This window comes from Emys orbicularis, chromosome 2 (genome assembly GCF_028017835.1).
Source record: "Emys orbicularis isolate rEmyOrb1 chromosome 2, rEmyOrb1.hap1, whole genome shotgun sequence".
Classification (NCBI taxonomy): Eukaryota; Metazoa; Chordata; order Testudines; family Emydidae; genus Emys; species Emys orbicularis.
In genome coordinates, this window is record NC_088684.1 from 32,221,578 (window position 1) to 32,242,413 (window position 20,836).

Below are 20,836 nucleotides of genomic sequence, written 5' to 3' on the forward strand. Positions count from 1 at the left end.
GGTTTCATTGCCTCACTCTGCTCCTGCACAGCTAAAGGTCTGCATGAAACATAGCCAGGAACCCTATGAGATTTGTGAACATAGCGTGCTTGTAAAACATCATAGATTTTTTTTTTTTTTTTACTTTCCTTGAAGTTTAAATTTGCAAACTGCTCTAAAACCTTTTCCAAACTCTAAAAGGCTCTGCTCCAAAAGCTATAGGAATATAATCATTGCTCTAGCTGGACTACGATCCTGTCTCCAACAGTGACAAGCATCACATATTTCAGAAATAGATGCAAGAAGCCCTTAGACAGTGCTCATAGAGACAGTTCTTCCTTACCCCATTGTCAGAAGTTGGCTCATGCCTTGAGGCATGAGGGTTTCTCTCTCTTCTCCTGGTTTTCTTTATTTTTTACGTCCTTCCTAAAATAACTCTGGATGTTCTTGTTAGTCATACACATGTCCAATCCTTTTTTGAACCCTGCTTAACCGTTGTTCTCAATGAAATGGGGTAGGAATGTGTTCCAAAGGCTAATTTTGTGTGGTGTGAAAGTGTTTCCTTTTATGAGTTTTAAATTTGCTCCCTATCAATTCAACTGAATAACTCTCATTCTTGTATTAGGAGAAAAGGTAAATAGAAATGTCTGATCTACCTTCTCTATACCATTTGTTCTTTTGTATACGTTTAACCTGTCCCCTCTTATTTACTTCCTCTCTAAAGCACAACCTCTGTCTTTTCAATCTCTTTTATATTAAAGTTTATCCATACTTCGTCATTTTTGTCATCGATCTTTGATACCCCCACCACATGCTTTTCACTATATTTCTTTTTAGCTGCGGTGACCAGATATGAAAACTATTCCAAGAGGGAACATACCGAGTGTCTTCAGAAAAGAGTAAGGGGGGATTTGATAGCAGACTTCAAGTACCTGAAAGGGGGTTCCAAAGAGGATGGAGCTCGGCTGTTCTCAGTGGTGGCAGATAACAGAACAAGGAGCAATGGTCTCAAGTTGCAGTGGGGGAGGTCTAGGTTGGATATTAGGAAAAACTATTTCACTAGGAGGGTGGTGAAACACTGGAATGGGTTACCTAGGGAGGTGGTGGAATCTCCACCCTTAGAGGTTTTTAAGGCCCAGCTTGACAAAGCCCTGTCTGGGATGATTTAGTTGGGGTTGGTCCTGGTTTGAGCAGGGGATTGGACTAGATGACCTCCTGAGGTCTCTTTCAACCCTAATCTTCTATGATTCTAGGGAGTTTTTCCCCCACACTTTCTATCCCAGTGCTGAGGCATCCTAACATTTTCTTTACTTTCTTGACTGCAAATGCATATTAAGCAGAGGTTTTCATTGAACTGTTCATGATGAGACAGCCAGAAAACCTAGGTGTCGTGACGACAACAGAATAAGCCAAATTTTAAGTATCTCAACCATACTTTTTCACATATGACATTTCACAAAGAAACAACATTTTAAAATTTTCTTCAAATAAATTCTAACTGATATTTTTAGGCTCATCTCTTACAGACCTGTACAATTTACCCCCAAGTTTTAAAAAAAGCCCTTAATGGGCAGAAGGCCATTTGAGGAGCTTCAGATAGACTGGTTTGGTTTTGGCAAACAAAAGTGGGAAGGTCACAATTAGGTTTATAATGAAAAGCTAGTGACAAACAATTGTGGACTTGATATTGTAATTTAAAAAAACTCTGAGAGTTGGTAAGTGTATACTCTGCTCTGAGGAGGCTTTCAGCTAAAGACTGGGTTTTTTCTTCCAGAAATTCAGAGAACAGATTTTTCAGATATGTTTTTAGGAGACAACTTTCAAAACATGCTTTAAAAAAAAGTTAAAAATAGGCATAAGAGACAGCCAGTATTGTTGTGTTATAAACCATACTGTGTATACACAGCTGTAGAACATAGTCCAATTACTCACATTAGAGCACTACATAATTTTGAATGTCAAATGAACATCAAGATGAAAGGTTTGAGTACAGTTTAACTATCATACACCTAGGCTTTGTTCTGCAGTTAAGAACTATGCAAATAACTAAGGGGAGGGGAAAAGATTAGAAGCAACTTGTATTTAAACAAAAGAATAGACAGTTTAATACATGAAACCATGTTATTTACCTGCATATTAGCCTCTTAATGAAGGACAGCACTGCTGCCAGGCAAGTACAAATTTTAAAGAGCCGGAACTGTGTGATGGCCATGGCGAGAAACTTTGCCTGTAAAAAAACCAACCAAAAAATTAAAATTAAAATATCCCAGATGCATAATACATCTTTACATAGCTTTTAGGCCTGATTAGCTTCTCACTTACCCATTAGTAAATCAAGAGTAACTCCACTGAAGACAATGGAGTTACACCAGTGAGGGGGGAGTCAATGCATTATACACATTATGTACGTACTATTTGTCATCCATTATGACATTTTATTGAATTCGTAGTAGTCATATAACAAGTCCTTCAAATAAATAATCGGGGGGGGGGGGGGGGGGGGAAGGTGGGGCCCAGGGTACTCAGGCAAACAAAAAAATATATAAAAGAATACCATCACATAAGTACTGTATGAGCGAACATATGTCAGTTTAAAAATAACTAATATAAAACTCTATACAACCAATTTATTTTAGATATGATTATTATTGCTACAGGTAGCTGCAGCCAAAACATGCTCACACAGTTCCTATGAACTGCAATAGGAACTCTAATCACAGAAGTTGGCCCTTGGAGAGCATGATGCCACCTTGAGCAATTGACTTTACCATCATAAGAAAGAACGATCCTAACAGGCCCCCCCATTTACACTACAGACATGGATGTCCCTCTGGTAATTGCACTGTTAAAATACACCTCTACCTCGATAGAACGCTGTCCTCGGGAGCCAAAAAAATCTTACCGCGTTATAGGTGAAACCGCGTTATATCGAACTTGCTTTGATCCGCCGGAGTGCACAGCCCTCCCCCCCCCCCCCCGAGCACTGCTTTACCGCGTTATATCAGAATTCGTGTTATATTGGGTCACATTATATCAGGGTAGAGGTGTATGTATTGGGGACAGGATTGTGCTGTAACCAAGTCACGTAACTGGGCTAGAGCCTTGGCGTTGGCTAAAACAGTTTAAAACACCTCAGAAACCGTCACTTCTCAGAGATGGTACTAATGTAAGGGTTCTAGTCTCTCCAAAACCTCTAGACGGAGTATACCAAATTGATCTTAACAAATCTCTTTTCATGAGTTACAGAATGTAGATTGGAATGAGCCACTACAACTCTGGGTATATGAGTATTCCCCTAGATCCCTCCACTCCACCCCAAAAATATATTTTTCTGAAGAAAAAGAAACAACTCAGACCACACTGAAAAAAACCATAAAGATTTTATGAAATAAAACACAAACACAAACTACGTCATTTGCTTCGGAAGCATATTTAGTCCTCAAAACAGAAAACAGTGCACACAAAATCCACGATTAAAAGCTTGAAATTCATCTACTAACTAGTTATGTCCATCATTTTACTGTATCTGCCCTAGTTACCAGTACACCATTACAGAAGAACGGTCAGACCAAGGGTCCATCCAGCCAAGTATCCTGTCTTCCGACAGTGACCAATGCCAGATGCTTCAGAGAGAATGAAGAGAACAGGTAATCACCAAGTGATCCATCCCCTGTCGCCCATTGCCAGCTTCTGGCAAACAGAGCTTTCTCAGCATACAGCCTACCACCATATTTTGGCCTACCCAATCCAATGTGTGTTAAAAACCACACGTGACTGAAGCTGAGCTGGGTGGACAGGTCTTTTAAAAATTAACAACACCCTCAATGCAACTGTCCTGTCTTTTGTGATTTTCCTTAAACAATTCTCCATCATTTTATGCACTCAATTGTGGCCTCTTCCAAACACACACATTTGGGGTTGAAATTTAGATCTGCAACTGTAATTGCTAATAAACAAGGAACAAAAACTCAGGATTATAGCTCAGTTTCTTCTTCTGTTCACATTTCACTTTAATGGACCTTTTATAATTAGGATCAGTCAACTTGCAGGTACTCGACATGGAAGAACCCTCAAAGGAAGGAAAATGGCATGTCATCTTCCTCTGCTTGTACTGGTGAGGGCCTGCCAGACAGAGAGGTATCCTGACCCAGGAAGCTTCTATCCAGGCCCCGGTCTTGACTTGCTGGGAAAGTCACCTGCATGTCCCTGCCAAAGAAAGCCAGGTGGGGGAACCACTTGCTATAAGAGGTGTCCATTTGTGGAGTTCCTCCTAATGCAGATAAGAGGTGGCTTGTCTGCATAGCATCCAGGAGCATGAAGACTTCACTGACAGGATGCACATGGAATGTCTGGGATGGAGGAGCCGACTACATGTGAAAAAAGCAGATTCAGAGAAGCCCTGCTCTGCGGGGAGGAGACTGGCTGCTTGCCACCTTGGGTCCCCTGTCCATTGAGATCAAGAACCAGTATGCTATACTAGTAACAGGAGTTGAGGAGCAGACCCCAATGGTTGAAGAAGAGGAACCACTTGCTGCCCAAAGCAGGGAGACTCATGAACAGTAGACATAGGGTGGTGGTGGTGGTTGGGGATCCCCTTCTGCGGGGGATGGAGGCATCCATCTACCGACCAGAGATGATATTCTGCCTACCTGGAGTCCGCATCCGAGATGTTACTGAAAGGTTGCTGAGGCTCATCTATCCCTCTGACCACTTCCCCATGCTGCTCATCCATGTGGACACTAATGGTACTGCCAGGTATGACCCTGAGCAGATTAGAAATGACTACAGAGCTTTGGGAGCAAGGGTGAAGGAATTGGGGAGGCAGGTTGAGTGCTCGCCCATCCTCCCAGTTGAGGATAAGGACAGGGACATGTGCAACCTGGAGATAAATTCATGGCTGCGTAGATACAGAAGGGGAGGGCAGCATGGCCTTGCAGTGGAAGAAGTTAGATACAGGAAATGTGCAGAAATTTAGGACATAAGAGAGCAACTGTCTACACCATGCTAAAAAGGCATTCTTCCTTTTGAAATAGTGGAGGAGTTTTATTTCATATATTACTAACCTGATTTCCTTCTTTGAAAAAAATAAGGAATTTTTAGATAAGGAGAATGGAGGCCTATCTTATGAGAGGAGACTGAAAGAGCTTGTCTTGTTTAGTCTAGCAAAAAGAAAGCTAAGAGGGGATATGATTGCTCTCTATAAATACAATAGCAGGGTAAATACCAGTGAGGGTGAAGAGCTATTTAAGCTTAAGGACAATGCCTGCCATTACATTACCATCTAAGAGACTGTCAAACAAAGGGCTGGTCCACACTAAGCCCCCAGTTCGAACTAAGATACGCAACTTCAGCTACGTGAATAATGTAGCTGAAATCGAAGTATCTTAGTTCGGACTTAAAGGTACTTACCACGGGTCCACACACGGCAGGCAGGCTCCCCCGTCGACTCCGCCTACTCCTCTCGCGGAGCAGGATTACCGGCGTCGATGGCGAGCACTTCCAGGATCGATTTATCGCGTCTAGACAAGACGTGATAAATCGATCCCAGAAGATTGATTGCTTGCCACCGAACCAGCGGGTAAGTATAGACGTACCCAAAGAGGGGGTGATTCCTTCTTAAACCTCTCTCCAGGAAAAGGGATGTTCTTAAAATGAAAGCCTTACTTAATACTTTATCTGTTTTTCCCTTATTTTCTTTATTTTTAATAAAAGGTTACAAGAATTTTTAATGGTGTATTTGCCATGGTGCTAAGCAGGTCTCTGTATACCAAACCTTATTTAACACTGTTTAATGTGGGACAGTTTAATGTGGGTTATGTCAACACCTTTGGCCAGTTTATTCCATTGAAATTAGTACAGCAGCTCTCAAACATTTATAACTAATCCTTTTGGAAGTGTGTTATATTTTCTAGTCAAGGAAAAAAACCCTCATGTTTGGAAAAAGAGATTTTGCATTGAGGTTTATATTTGCATTTTTGTTTGTTTTGTTTTAAGTTCAGCCACACACAGTTATTTGTTGTGACCTGTAACAATGTGAGGAATCTATTTGTAAAATTTACTAATTCTGGTTGATATTTTGAAGTTGTTCTTATGAAAAGTACTGTATTGTAGAATGCCTCTATGTCTATTCACCATTGTTGACAAGCCTGTAAGCACACCTGTCCCGGACTAGATATAGAGAAGAGTAGTTAACCTTAATGACTGTAGTCTGACCAGTCAGTAGTATGCTAAAGTTGGTTGGATTGGGGAGAAGCCACTTCCTTCAGCTTGTCTGTATGGGGTTCAGATTTGGAGAGTGAAAAATTACCAGCAGCAGGCCAAAGGAACCAGGTATTGAGATTCATAAACTTGAGGGACTTGGAGCCACTCAGGTATCTTGGGGCAGGAGAGCTGCACAGACAGGCATGCTTTTGTAGCAGGGGAGGTTTGGTTTAGCTGTGGGACTAACCAAGGTCAAAGCAAGCTGACTGGGGGTGGGGGATGGGAAGAGAGATGGAATGATGGAAATGACAAGCCATGTGCTGCAGCTGAAGGACGGCCCCAGAAGACTCTGACCTCCAGCCCAAAGAATGCTCTGGAGTGGTGAGGAAAATGAGTCAGGGAAATACATGTAGGATTTACTATTTTTGTATAGATCTCTGTATTTCTCATATAACTAAATAAGAGAAATTGTGATTCAGAATCCTCTTGTGTATTGTATGTGACACCTATCACATGCCCTTGAAGAGTTAATGGGTAGGCCCAGAACACCCACACAACTGGAGTTCTGGGGGAAAGTGTATTGAAGCTACAAGGGAACCTGAGGGGTCAGCACAGGTAACGGGGGCTAAACAGTTGGACTGGGATGTCCCAACTCTCAGGAAGGAGTGCTAGACAGATATCTGCACCTTGAGTGTGTGACCAGGAACCCAAAAACAGGGGCAGTACAGTAACTCCTCACTTAACGTTGTAGTTCTGTTCCTGAAAAATGTGACTTTAAGCGAAACGATGTTAAGCGAATCCAATTTCCCCATAAGAATTAATGCAAATGAGGGGGTTAGGTTCCAGGGATTTTTTTTTCCCACCAGACAAAAAGACTGTATTATGTGTGTGTGTGTGCGCGCACACACACACACACACACACACACAGAGTATAAGTTTTAAACAAACAATTTAATACTGTAAAAAGCAACAGAGGGTCCTGTGGCACCTTTAAGACTAACAGAAGTATTGGGAGCATAAGCTTTCGTGGGTAAGAACCTCACCTCTTGCATCTGAAGAAGTGAGGTTCTTACCCACGAAAGCTTATGCTCCCAATACTTCTGTTAGTCTTAAAGGTGCCACAGGACCCTCTGTTGCTTTTTACAGATTCAGACTAACACGGCTACCCCTCTGAATTTAATACTGGTACACAGTGATGATGATTGTGAAGCTTGGTTGAGGTGGAGGAGTCAGAGTGGAATATTTCCCAGGAAATGCCTTACTGCTAAATGATGAACTAGCAATTGGCTGAGCTCTCAAGGGTTAACTCTCACACTCTACAAGGCAGCAGGAATGGAGGGAGGGGAGACAGCATCGCAGACAGAGACACACACTGTGTATGAGATAGGGAGAGATGTGCATTTCCCCTTTAAGTACACTGTCTTGTTAAGTAGATCAGCTTGCTGAGACCGCAGCTGCTGCCAGCAAGCTCCCTCCATCCTGAGCCCTGTGTCCCCCCTGCTCTATGGAAGATGGGGTAAGCGGGGTGCAGGAGCAGGGGGAAGGGGACACCCTGACAGCCCCCCTCTTCCTCTCCTCCCCCCCGCACAGCAAGCAGGAGTCTCGGGGAGCAGCTCCAAGGCAGAGGGCAGGAGCAGCACATGGCAGTGGGGGGAGGGACAGCTGCAATTGCTAGCCTGCTGGGCAGCTGCTGCACAGGGAACTTAGGGGAGCGGGGAGCTAATAGGGGGGTTGCCGGTCCACCCTGGCTCCAAGCCCCCACCAGCTAGCTGCAACGGGCTGCTCTTCCTGCAAGCAGTGGACAAAGCAGGCGGCTGCCAAACGACGTTAGAAGGGAGCATTGCGCAACTTTAAACAAGCATGTTCCTTAAGTGATCAGCAACAAAACAACATTAAACAGGACGACTTTAAGTGAGGAGTTACTGTACCTGGATTCAGTTCAAACTCCAGGGTTTTAAAAGCACACAGGACCCAATCTGGTGAGTAGCCAAGAGGGGCACTTGACTAGATCTGCGACATGACATCAAACAGAGAATTTGGGCTATATAAATAGTTTCTAAAACAATCAGCTACACTTAGACTAACAACTTCTCTAAATCAACTCCTGGTAAGAAGAGAAAAAGCCTTGTGATGCCTTCTTCAAACCATTAAAGAGCAAAGGACAGCTGAAATTCAATTATGTTATAGCATTTAAGCCTCTTTTCCTAGATTAAAGCTTTGAATGCAAGGAATGTCTATTAAGACTCACAACACTACATGAAATGATCCAATACTGTATTTAGGATGACTGTAACAATAAAGATACCAAGTGAGACACAACATAAAGACATTCAGAAGTATCAAATCCCTTAGGAATTTATGTTCAGCTGCCAGATGAATGGCATGATTCACATGACAAATTGTTCTTAGTGTTATATAAATATTGCGAGGTGCTTGCAGTATGATTTTGGATCCAATCCAAATAAAAATATGCATGGCCTTTTGAAACTTGTAAGCCCCAGAAGGCCATGTATGTTGGTTCAGCAGTGGACAAACCTCCCTGAGGAAAAGGCCTGTCCATTGCTAAAGGGCAGACATGGGGAAGTAAAGTGAAAACAAAAGACAGGTCAGACTAGTGAGCTGCAGTACAGGAGAAGTGGTGCTCAGGAAGAACCTCATACCTCATTTACGGGCTTCATCTCAACTCCCTATACTGAACTTGTCTGCTTCCCTATCAACAGGGACACCACAGCCCAAGAGATCGAAAGGTCCTAGAGGGAAACAGAACGGGGGGGGGGGGGGGGGCGGAGAGGGAGTGCCTTTTGCTTCAATGGTGGCCTGGAACATGTCTCTTTTCCACAATCCAGGGAGGTGTTGTGCCACCTCTATCTCATTTAACACCATTGTTTTTGAGGGAGATGTGAAGCTGACAGACCAGCTCAAACCAACGGCCAATTCGCTTGTGTATGAATATCAAAAAAGTGTTAAGTGTATTAATATGTATTCAGGCAAATTCAATTGTGTCAATAATGTTCAAAAGATATGTTAGTTGTATTGTTTCCACTTGTCTATATCCTGTTTCTATTACATGACATTTACATTATACATGCCCTAGTAATTAAATAACCCTAGATCAAAAGGTATGTTAATGTAAGAGTATATTCAGTTGTTAAAACTAATGGAATGTTACTTGTATTGTTTTTACTTATCTATTTCTATTATAATTAAGGCTAAGTTTATGTCACAGAGGTCACAGAAATCACAGATGCCCTGACTTCCAAAGGCCTCCATGACATTTTCTGCTTCAGCCCCTGGGGCTGCAGCCAGCGGGTCCCTGAAAGGTTTGCAGTGGCAGGCGACAGCCTCCTCAGGGTCTCCCTGCAGGGTTCCAGCAACAGCCTCCTCAGGGGGCCCTCCTCAGGGTTCCAGCGACTGGGGACAGCTGAGCGGGGAAACCCTGCAGCTCCCAACCACCACGGTGGCAGGGGAAACCATGGAGCCGCAGGAGCAGAAGTCACAGACAGGTCACAGCTTCTGTGAATTTTTGTTTATTGCCCATGACCTGTCCGTGACTTTTACTAAAAATAGCCATGATAAAATCTTAGCCTTAATTATGATGTAATGGCAGGCATTTATATTATGTATATCACTGTAACTAAAATACCCATCAAATGCAATTGGAGCCTTGGAAATGTGAATGAAGAAGAGTGCTAACTTCAAAGCAAAGACCACTGTGTTCAACAATGGGAATTCACAGACTCAGTTTGCATTTCCTACTCATCATCAAAGGAAAGCCCACATGGGTAAAGATATTGTTCAGATTATTTTCTGGAGAAGAAGCTATAAATACTGATTTAAGGGATGGTCCTGTATCTCTGGACTGTTTGGATTCTAACAGGGTAGAATAACTGAACAAGAAGATGGAGATTCCCAGAATTACTCTGGGTACTGCTGAAAAGACCTTTGGGAAACTGGCAAATTACTATCTCTCCGCTATCATTTTGGACTTACAAACTTTGACTCACCTGATATTATATTTTACCTGCTTTAGCCTCTCAATGACTCTCAGTCTTTTTCTTAGCTAATAAATCTTTAGTTAGTTTACTAGAGAATTGGCTGCCAGCATTGTCTTTGGTGTGAGATCCAAAGTACCAATTGATTTGAGATAACTGGCTGAATCTTTGGGATTGGGAGTAACCTGATGTAGTGTGACCATTATCACTAAATTCAGTTTGTCTGGGTGGCAGGATAGGCTGAGGTGCGTAAGGGGACTGTCTGTGGCTCCATGGTAAAACTGATAAAGTGATACAGGAGTGCACATTTGTTACTGGCTTGGTGAAATGTAATAATAAAATATAAACACCAGTTTGGGACGTCTGCCCTTGTTTTCTGACAGTCTTCCCTGAGATAGACACTCACAATTGTGAGCCATTCCAGACAGCCTAACAAGAGGGATAGAATGTATGTGTGTGCTGTCTTGCTGTTCTAGGGAAAGCCGTTTTAGGGCCTTTAAAGAACCAGAAGAGAAGCTGAGTAACAGGAGAATGTACCAACAGTGTCTGGGGAGAGTGGAAGTTTGTGCTGGACAAAGGGGAAGTTCTGTATTGAAAGAAGAGGAAAAGTAACAGGGATGATAGAAGTAGTTTTATTGAGTGAGGTAAGGCAGAAAATAGAATATAGAGATACACTGATTTATTATGAAGTGTTGGAAAAAAACTGTAAATGTAAGAAGTTGTTAGTTTAATGACAGAATTAGAAACCACCCTCTACCTGAAATCCCAACAGTGAACAACTAATGCCCACCTGAGATCTATACAGAGATGCTTTGTCTTCCATCTTACTGACGGGCTTCAACTGACATTTACTGTCTATTGGCCAGTTGGGAGGAAGTACTCAGCATCAGAAAGATACTGAAGCAGCTCTGGTTGTCCAGCCTCCCCAAATTGTCACAACAGAGAATTTCAGGTATTTCCACCAATCCCTAGGACACATGATGCAGAAAGCAGAACCGTTGGGAGCAGCTGTTTCTTAAAAGGCTTAGCTTTAGTTAATATCATTGCATTTTTATTACTAAGAATCAGATATTTCTGCAGATTAGAATTTGTTTTGCTTTTAACTTCTCCTCAATATTACCACCATGTGTGGAGGGTGGGATTGGCATGCACCTACAACACTGCACCATCACTACCTAAGGTATATTATATTGCTCTATTTAGGTCCCCTCCAGCCTCCACCCCCTCCCCCCAAAAAAGAAGTCACTGAGCTCTTTTGGATTCGTACAGATATTAAATCAGGGCTGTGAAGCCCCTTTAATATACCTTGCTCAATGACAGTCACTGAAAAGGCACCCTGTGTAGTGCATCCTCAAGTCGTGTCATTACCACATGTTGATATACCTCATTATACTTTTAACTGTTTGGACGACATTACTAGCTATTCTCTCCCTTGACAACCCCCAAGTTGTTTGTTCTACTTCCTTCCCAAAAAGTGTAATGTTAACATTTCAAAATTGTAGTGGGGGCTTTTTTGTATAGCCATACTCAACCTTTGCATCACTTCCTGCTTGAAAGGAGAGGCTGAGCACACTGCCACAATACAAAGACAACAGTTGTGTCAGAACTGATCATGTTCCCAATGACCCACTGAAAATGGAAGACCTTAATATTCTTTTGTTTTCCTCTTTTACCCATTAATGTTTCATTCCAATCACCATTCCTAGTTACAATAACCCCCATTCCCTCAGCAGCTGTATGAGCCAAACCAATGCAGAGTTCTCTAGCAACAGAAACTACTGACAGCTAACTATTATTACTGCAGGAAAGTGAAGGCTAACATGATAAGAAACATTAAAATGGTATTTCTGACAGTGACTTTATACTGCCAATTAGATTTTTTCAAAAAAGTCCCTCAATATCACCATGCACTGTAATACATTTTTGTATAACAAAGCTGACTCCTGGGTTGTATTTGATTAGTAAGGGCTGGTACTTTAGTCAGGCATCCCACTCAGGTACAGTCGGCAGGAGCACATAACAGGGAAATGCTTGCTTATTTGCTCTTGGTGGGGAGGCTGCTTGCCAATCAGTTTGTGTAGATGGAAAAACAGCAGGTATTAAAAGCCATGGGTTATTTATAGAATTTCCTTTCAACCATTTGTTTGATGCACTTTCTTGCAGTGTAACAATGGAAATTCTTCCCTTCTGAAACTGTTCTATGGATTCATATGCACAAGCAACATTAACTTTGATGTTTCCTGCCTTGAATACAAATTTAGTTTTTATATAATATCAGGCATATTAGGGGAGTTAGAAAGTGCTCATTCTCCTTTCCAGCAAGAGGGGAAGAGAATTCGAGTTTATCAGACACCTACTAGATAGAGCAATATGATAGGACAGCACTATGGTAGGAGGAATGCTAGTACCTTAACATTGCTTAGTAGCAGTGGGAAGAGTGAAGAGAAGAGAATTGATCTTGTGGTTAGAGCACTGGACTGGGACTCAAGAGGTCTGGGTTTAGTTCCCATACAGCCACTCATCACTTAAAGTTGTCCCAGTTAACATAGATCAGCAACCTAATAATGAACAATTAGAGAACATACTCGTTTAAAGTCGCGCAATGTTCCGTTGTAAGATTGTTTAGCTTGCCCCATTCCGCCCGCCTGGTGCTCCTGCTGTGGAGCGTGGTCTGGGGCTTGCCTGCTTTCCAGCTGGAATGCCGGGTGGGTGGAGTGGGGTAAGCCCACATCCCAACCCTGCATCCCAGCAGGAGTGCCGGATGGGAGGAGTGGGGCAAGCCCCCGCGCCCCGACCTCACTATGCCCCTGCCTCAACCAACCTTCACAATCATCACTGGTGAGTACAGTATTGAATTGTTTGTTTAAAATTATTTAAATCTTATACTGTGTAAGTATACAATGTCTTATGTCTGGAAAAAAAATTCCCTGGAACCAACCCCCCCCCCCCATTTACATTAATTCTTATGGGGAAATTGGATTCACTTAACATCATTTAACTTAAAGTAGCATTTTTCAGGAACATAACTACAACATTAAGTGAGGAGTTACTGTATTGTCAGTTTTCTTGTGTAACTGTGTAATTAAGCTACTTAATCTCTGTGCCTGGGTTCCTCATCTGTAAAACGGGGTTAATATTTCCCCACTCTTTGTCTTGTCTATTTAGATTAGAAATTTTTGGGGAAAGGGACTGTTTTTTACTCTGTGTACGTTCGGCACTTAGCACATTGAAGCCCCAATTTTAATTGGGGGCTTTAAGTATTGTTGTAATACATATAATAGCTCTCATCTGGACATTGGCTCCCATATATTTTATATTGGTCAACATTTTCACAGCATGATCCACATCTCAATAGATTATCTTGTATATCACCGTTCTACCTTCATGATCATTAGGGCCACCTCTCCTCCCATCGGTGATCAAATAGCAGCAGTGACGTAACTACATCAGTTGCTTACATAGCAAAGTAGTCTTATGAAACATTTGATGTATTAGGCTTCTTTTACTGTGAGTTATTAGTTGGAAACAAGAGTCAACTGTACATGATCAGCCAGCTCTCTATAGACAGACACTTTGGAAGCTGCTGGGCTTGTAGGTTTAGTCCTCTGGATGTTACAGTAGGTGTCCAGGGAAGAGTGTCCCTAGATATTTAAGTGCACGAAAAAGGACTGATGAAATACATTAGACAAATATGGTATTGAATTAATAAGTTGAAAGAAGAATGAAGAGAACACACTAGAGATATTACATAAATATGAGAACAAAAGGCAAAATAAAAGGAAAGACGACAGTGACGACTGCAGAGGAAAAAAAGATACATTCTGACCTATACAGTAAAGGAGAGAAATGGAGCCAGGAAGGGAAAGATGGTAGGATAGCAGTGGAAGAGCCAAAGTTAATAAACAAACATTAAATAGAAAGTTCACTGACAGAAGTAAATACAGTACAAAATTTGGTAAAAACGGTTTCTTTCCTTGGCTTGGGAGTCATGACATCACACTTACTTGTATCTATTAGCCAGGATGAAAAGTAAGTTTTCCAAGCCCAATTTTTCTCAGTTTACTATATTTGTTGGCCCTATTGTAGCCAACTTAGCTGCTGCAATGCATATCTGGTTAATTAAAGGAAGACACCTGATAGGACAGGAATTACCACATATTGAATATGTGGCTGCCCAAAACAAGCACTTCCTTTTATCACATGCACTTTTTCTACATTATTCCAAGGCAGAGCAATGCTGAGAATCAGTCAAGTCACAGCTTTTATGGTTACATCTACCTATCTGCCTTGATAGAGGCTTAATTAATGTTTGTCAAGTGCTTTAGAATTCCTAGGTATTATTCTACTACAGCAGAATCTCAGAATGTGTGTGTGTAGGTTTTTATATTTATCTATCTATCTATCTATATAAATATAAAACTACTAAAAGAAAAAGGAAAAGTTAAAAAAAGATTTGACAAGGTAAGGAAATGGTTTCTGTGCTTGTTTCATTTAAATTAGGATGGTTAAATGCAGCATTTTTCTTCTGCATAGTAGAGTTTCAAATTTGTATTAAGTCAATGTTCAGTTGTAAATTTTTGAAGGAACAACCATAACACTTTGTTCAGAGTTACGAACAATGTTCATTTCCAAGGTGTTCGTAACTCTGAGGTTCTTCAGTCATTGTTTAAGAAGTCACCATAATTGTACACCTTCTCCTGCAGCTGCCCTAAATGCTGGAGACAAGTACAAAGTGGTTAACTAAAGCGCAATTATGCAAAAGAAAACCACCTAAACTAAACTGCATATCTACTTAGGTGTAAAATTTTATACATGTGAGAGCAAGGAAATAACTTCATATTCCAAAAGCTTATACAGTAAGTAACTCCTCGCTTAATGTTGCAGTTATGTTCCTGAAAAATGCTACTTTAAGCGAAACGATGTTAAGTGAATCCAATTTCCCCATAAGAATTAATGTAAATAGGGTGGGTTCGGTTCCAGGGAAATTCTTTTCACCAGACAAAAGACTCTCTCTATATCTATACACACACACACACACACACACACACACACACACACACAGTATAAGTTTTAAACAAACAATTTAATCCTGTACACAGCAATGATGATTGTGAAGCTTGGTTAAGGTGGAGGAGTCAGAGGGTGGGATATTTCCTAAAAAATGCCTTACTGCTAAATGAGGAACTAGCACTCGGCTGAGCCCTTAAGGGTTAACACATTGTTGCTAATGTATCCTCACACTTCAAGGCAGCACAAATGGAGGGAGGAGACACAGCATGGCAGAGAGATACAGACACACACACACACCATGTGTCAGAGAGAAACACGCATTGCCCCTTTAAGTACGCTGACCCCACTCTAAGTATACTGCAGCGGCTGCCAGCAAACTCCCTCCATCCTGAGACCTGTCGTATTCCTCACCCCTGGCTCTGTGGAGATGGGGTACAGGAGCAGGTGGACACCCTGATATTAGCACCCCTCTTCCTGCCTTCTCCCCACCCCCCCGCACAGCAAACAGGATGCTCCCGGGAGCAGCTCCAAGGCAGAGGGCAGTAGCAGCACACGGCAGTGGGGGGAGGGACAGCTGAACTGCCCGGCAATTGATAGCCTGCTGGGCGGCTGCCGCACAGGGAATTTAGGGGAGCTGCTGGTCCATCCTGGTTCCAAGCCCCGACCAGCTAGCTCCAACGCGCTGCTCTTTCTGCAAGAAAGCATCTGGTGGCCCAGATTTGACCCGCAATCCACATATTGACTACCCCTGGACTCAACAGAACAAATTCTGCCAGAATCACCTTGGACTACTCACTCAAATTCTCTGTCTCTGTTTCCCTGTCTGGAAAAAAAAAGGAAAAATACTTCTGCGACCCAGGAAGCAGCCTTTGATAGCAGCCTTCAACTACCTGAAGGGGGGTTCCAAAGAGGATGGAACTCGGCTGTTCTCAATGGTGGCAGATGACAGAACAAGGAGCAATGGTCTCAAGTTGCAGTGGGGGAGGTCTACGTTGGATATTAGGAAACACTATTTCACTAGGAGGGTGGTGAAGCACTGGAATGCGTTACCTAGGGAGGTGGTGGAGTCTCCTTCCTTGGAGGTTTTTAAGGCCCGGCTTGCCAAAGCCCTGGCTGGGATGATTTAGTTGGGAATTTGTCCTGCTTTGAGCAGGGGGTTGGACTAGATGACCTCCTGAGGTCCCTTCCAACCCTGATATTCTATGATTCTAAGCACTTCAATGCCAACTGGCATAAGGCCCACCTTACCATAATTCTCATCAGGTCTCACTCTCATTGCGTTAATTTGCTGTTGTCATAATCTGGATCTAAAAGGTGTCGTGTTAGGTGTCTTATGCAAACTGGTAATACACTAGTCATTATTATTGTGTGATGTATGTATAGGTGATGTATAAAGAATCATAGATGCGTGCTGGAAATATGTTCCTAAAATGTGTTTGGCAGACAGTGCCTATGCACAGACTGTCCTAGACAAAGAAATGTTGTTTCACAGGCCTGACTGTGTATCCAATGTAAATTAAGGAAGGTGACACCAAAGACAATGAAAAGCACATTTACAGGCAAGGTAATCATAACCATCAGGTGAGCATGTGAGGAATGATGACCACTTAAACTCAGATGGGTGATGGAGATTGCACCCACCGGATGCCTCGTGAAACAGGGACAATGTATTTGTATTTGACAATGTAACCCAAGGCAAAAAGCCATTTTGGTATCTATCACTGAAGGGACAGCACCCTTCAAGCCTATGAAAGTTGGGCCCCCTGGTCCGGAGAACTAAGGATGCTAATAACTTCATGTAAATAAGCAAACTGCTTAGGCAAAGATCGTAACTTGCTAGAATTAAGTTTTAGTCACTAGAAAACATGTGCTTTGTTTTATCTCTTACACTCTTACTAGAAATCACTTACACCAGTGTTTTGTTATTTTTTTAAATTATTATTCTTACAAAGCCATCTCACTACGGTGTATTAAGCTGAAGTGTGGATCTCCAACCAAAATAACAGGGTGGCGTATATTCTGTCTCTTCAGAGACAATGAACTTGATAACTTCTGAGAGGGTCCAGTGAGAAGGACTGGACACTGCAGGGGAGACGATTTGGGGGAGACTTGAGATTGGAATGGATGTTGGTTTCACTTGGCAAGGAATAACCAGGCTGGTGGAAGGCACGGTGAGCCCATTGTGCGGTGAGCATGCTGCTGGTGTCAGGACTTTGAGACAAAGCTACACAGCACAGAACCCACCCAGGATTACAGGGCAGGTAGTAACACAACTGGTCTAGATGCAAGTGTCCCAAAGTATAACAACATCCCTTCTGCCTGCTATTGTTGAACATTGTAAATACTCTAGGAAAGGAACTGCTATCTTCTACATTGCTAATTATCTTGACAATCTAGAAGACAAAAATCTTTTTAAAAATAAATAAGTGATAAGCCACTGAAACATCTAAAAATAGTAGTAGTTACCTTAGATCAGTGGTCTCCAAACTTTTTACGCCCAACATCACTTCTTGAATTTAAGGGCAACCCAGGATCTACCCCGCCCCTTTCCCAAAGCCCTGCCCCGCTCACTCCATCCCCACCTCTCTCCATCGCTCATGGTCTCCCAACCTCACACACTTTCACTGGGCTGGGGCAGGGGGTTGGGGTTCAAGAGGGGGTGTGGGCTCTGGGCTGAGCCTGGGGTAGGGGCTTCGGGTGCAGGCTCTGGGCTGGGGCCAAGGGGTTCGCAGTGTGGGAGGGGGCTCTGGGCTGAACCTGGGACAGGAGGTTGGGGTACAGGAGTGAGTGGGGGGTGCAAGCTCTGGGAAGGAGTTTGGGTGCAGGATGGGGCTCTGGGCTGGGGCAAAGTGTTGGGGTTCAGGAGGGGGTGTGGGCTCTGGGAGAGAGTATGGGTGCAGGAGGGGGCTCTGGACCAGGGCAGTGTGTTGGGGTGTAGGAGGTGGTATGGGGTGCTGGCTCTGGGAGGGGACTCAGGGCTGGGGCTTGGGGTACAAGAGGGGGTTTGGGGTGCAAAAGAGGGTTTGGGGTGCTAGCTCCAGAAGGAGGTTGGGGTGCAGGCTCCCGCTATGGGGCACTTACCATGGGCAGCTCCCGGGCGGCGGCATAGCGGGGCTAAGGCAGGCTCCCTGCCTGCCCCGGCCCCACTCAGGCACATTGGCACCTCCTCCCCATCATGAGCCGGGCCACCTCCCCACCCTGCCAGCCAGTAGTGCACAACATGGCCACGCTACTCTCAGAAGGGGCCAACGTGCCCCTGCGGCCCGGGGGGGGGGGGGGGGGGGGGAGAGGAGGGAGGGACACATGACTCCACGTGCTGCCCCTGTCTGCAGGCACCGCCCCCACAGCTCCCACTGGCCACAGCTTCCCGTTCCCGGCAAATGGGAGCTGTGGGGGCGGTGCCTGCAGGCAGGAGCAGCGCATGGAGACCCCTGCCCTCCCCCTCAGGGGCATGCTGGCCGCTTCCAGGAGCGGCGTGGGGCCAGGGCAGGCAACCCTGCTGCCGCCAGAGATCGCGATCAACTGTGAGAGTCTCCAGGATCGACCAGTCAATCGCGATCAACGGGTTGGTAACCACTGCCTCAGATTCTTTTTTTAAGAGTCTGGCAGAATAAATGTATTAATATTTTTAAGCACATGGAGATTTTAGAATAGAAATTACTATATAATTTCTAAGTATTATTATTAACAACATATCAGAGCTACATGAAATACCAGTCTACAACTGCAACAGCATCCTATATAGAAGTCCATCATTCTTCAGAACAATAGCACAGCTTCATGATGGGAATATTGATATAGAGGGGTATAGCTTGTTCAGGAAGGACAGACAGGAAAAAAAATGGAGGAGCTGCTGCATTATACATCAATATCCATTCACTTATTCTGAGGCCCACAAGAAGGTGAAAGGCGGACCAGTTGAAAGTCTCTGGGTGAATCCAGAAGGGGGGGAAAACATCATGGTGGGAGTCTACTATAGAACTCCAAATCAGGAGGAGGAGGTGGATGAGGAATTTCTAAAACAAATATCAGAAATATCCACAACGCAAGACTTGGTAGTAATGGGGGACTTCAGCTACCCCGACATCTGTTGGAAAAATAATACAGTAAAAAAAAAAAAAAAAAAACACAAAATCTTCAATACATTCTTGGAATAGATTGAGAGCAACTTTTTGTTTCAGACGGTGGAGGAAATAACGAGACACTATTTTAGACTTAAATCTGACTAACAAGAAGGAATTGACTGCAGATCTGAAGATTGAAGGAAACCTGGGTGAAAGTGATCATGAAATGAAAGACTTCATGATTCTAAGGAAAAGAAGGACTGAGAGCAGAAGTGGATTTAAAAAAAAAAAAAATCTAGATTTAACAACTGGCATGTAAGATCCCATGGGAAAAAGGAGTTCAGGAGAGCTGGCAGTTTCTCAGAGAGACAATATAAAAGGCACAACAGCGCACTATCCCAATGCAAAGGAAGAACAGAACAAGACCAATATGACTGCACCGTATGACCTGAAAATCAAAAAGGAGCTCTACAAAAAATGGAAACATGGACAAATTGCTAAGAGTGACCGCAAATGAATAGCACAAGAAAGTAAGCACAAAATCAGAAAGCCTAAGGCATAAAATGAATTACATCTATCCAGGGACATGAAAGGCAACAAGAAGAGGTGCTATGAATGCATTAGGAGCAAGAGAAAAAATGAAAGAAAGTGAAGGTCCATTACTTAGCAGGAAAGGAGAGCTTATAATGGATGACACCAAGAAGGCAGAGGTGTTTAATTCCTATTTTGCTTCCTTCTTCACCAAAAAGATTAATGTTGACCGGATACTAAACACAATTAATATTAACAACAAGAGGAAAGGAACACAAGTCATAATAGGGAAAGAACAGATTAAAGACTATTTAGATTCATAGATTCCATGGCTGGAAGGGACCATCGTGATCATCTAATCTGACCTCCTGTATAATATAGGCCATAGAACTTCCCCAAAATAATTGCTAGAGCATATATTTTAGAAAAGCCTTCAATCTTTATTTTAAAAATATCAGTGATGAATACTCCACCACAACCCTTGGTAAACTGTTCCAAGACAAGTTAGATGTATTCAAGTTGACAGGGACTGACAAAATTAAGCTTGGGATACTTAAAGAACTAGCTGAGGCAATCATCGAGAACTCATGGAAAACAGGTGAAGTCCCAGACGATGGGAGAATGGCACCTATCTAAGGGGGAAACAAAGAGGACCTGAGGAATTATTGATCAGTCAGCATAACTTTGATACCTGGATAGATCCTGGAACAAGTTATTAAATAGTCACTTTGTAAGCATCTAGAAGATAATAGGGAAGCTGTAGACTTGATTTTCACACTATCCCATATGACATTGTCTACACAAAACAAAAACTAGGGGTCACCCAATGAAATTAATAGACAGCAGGTTTAAAACAAAAAAGGAAGTACTTCTTCACACAAAACACAGTCAACCAGTGGAACTTATTGCTAGGGGATGCTATGAAGGCCAAAAGTGTAACTGGGTTCAAAAAAGAATTAGATAAGTTCCTGGAGGATAGCTCCATCAATAGTCAAGATGGTCAGGGCTGGAACCCCATGCTCTGGACGTCCCTAAGCCTCTGACTGCCAGATGTTGGGA

At 43.0% G+C, this 20,836-nt stretch overlaps 1 protein-coding gene across 3 annotated transcripts in view; it reads right to left on the reverse strand.

Moving 5' to 3' along the window:
• Window positions 1-20,836, reverse strand: part of EBAG9 (estrogen receptor binding site associated antigen 9) — a 48,005-nt gene that overhangs the window by 23,830 nt on the left and 3,339 nt on the right. For all 3 annotated transcript variants that reach the window (XM_065398535.1, XM_065398533.1, XM_065398534.1), the window contains exon 2: window positions 2,109-2,206. In XM_065398535.1, coding sequence (XP_065254607.1) covers window positions 2,109-2,191 — 83 coding nt within the window. In that variant the 5' untranslated portion in view covers window positions 2,192-2,206. The remainder of the gene's footprint in view (window positions 1-2,108; window positions 2,207-20,836) is intronic.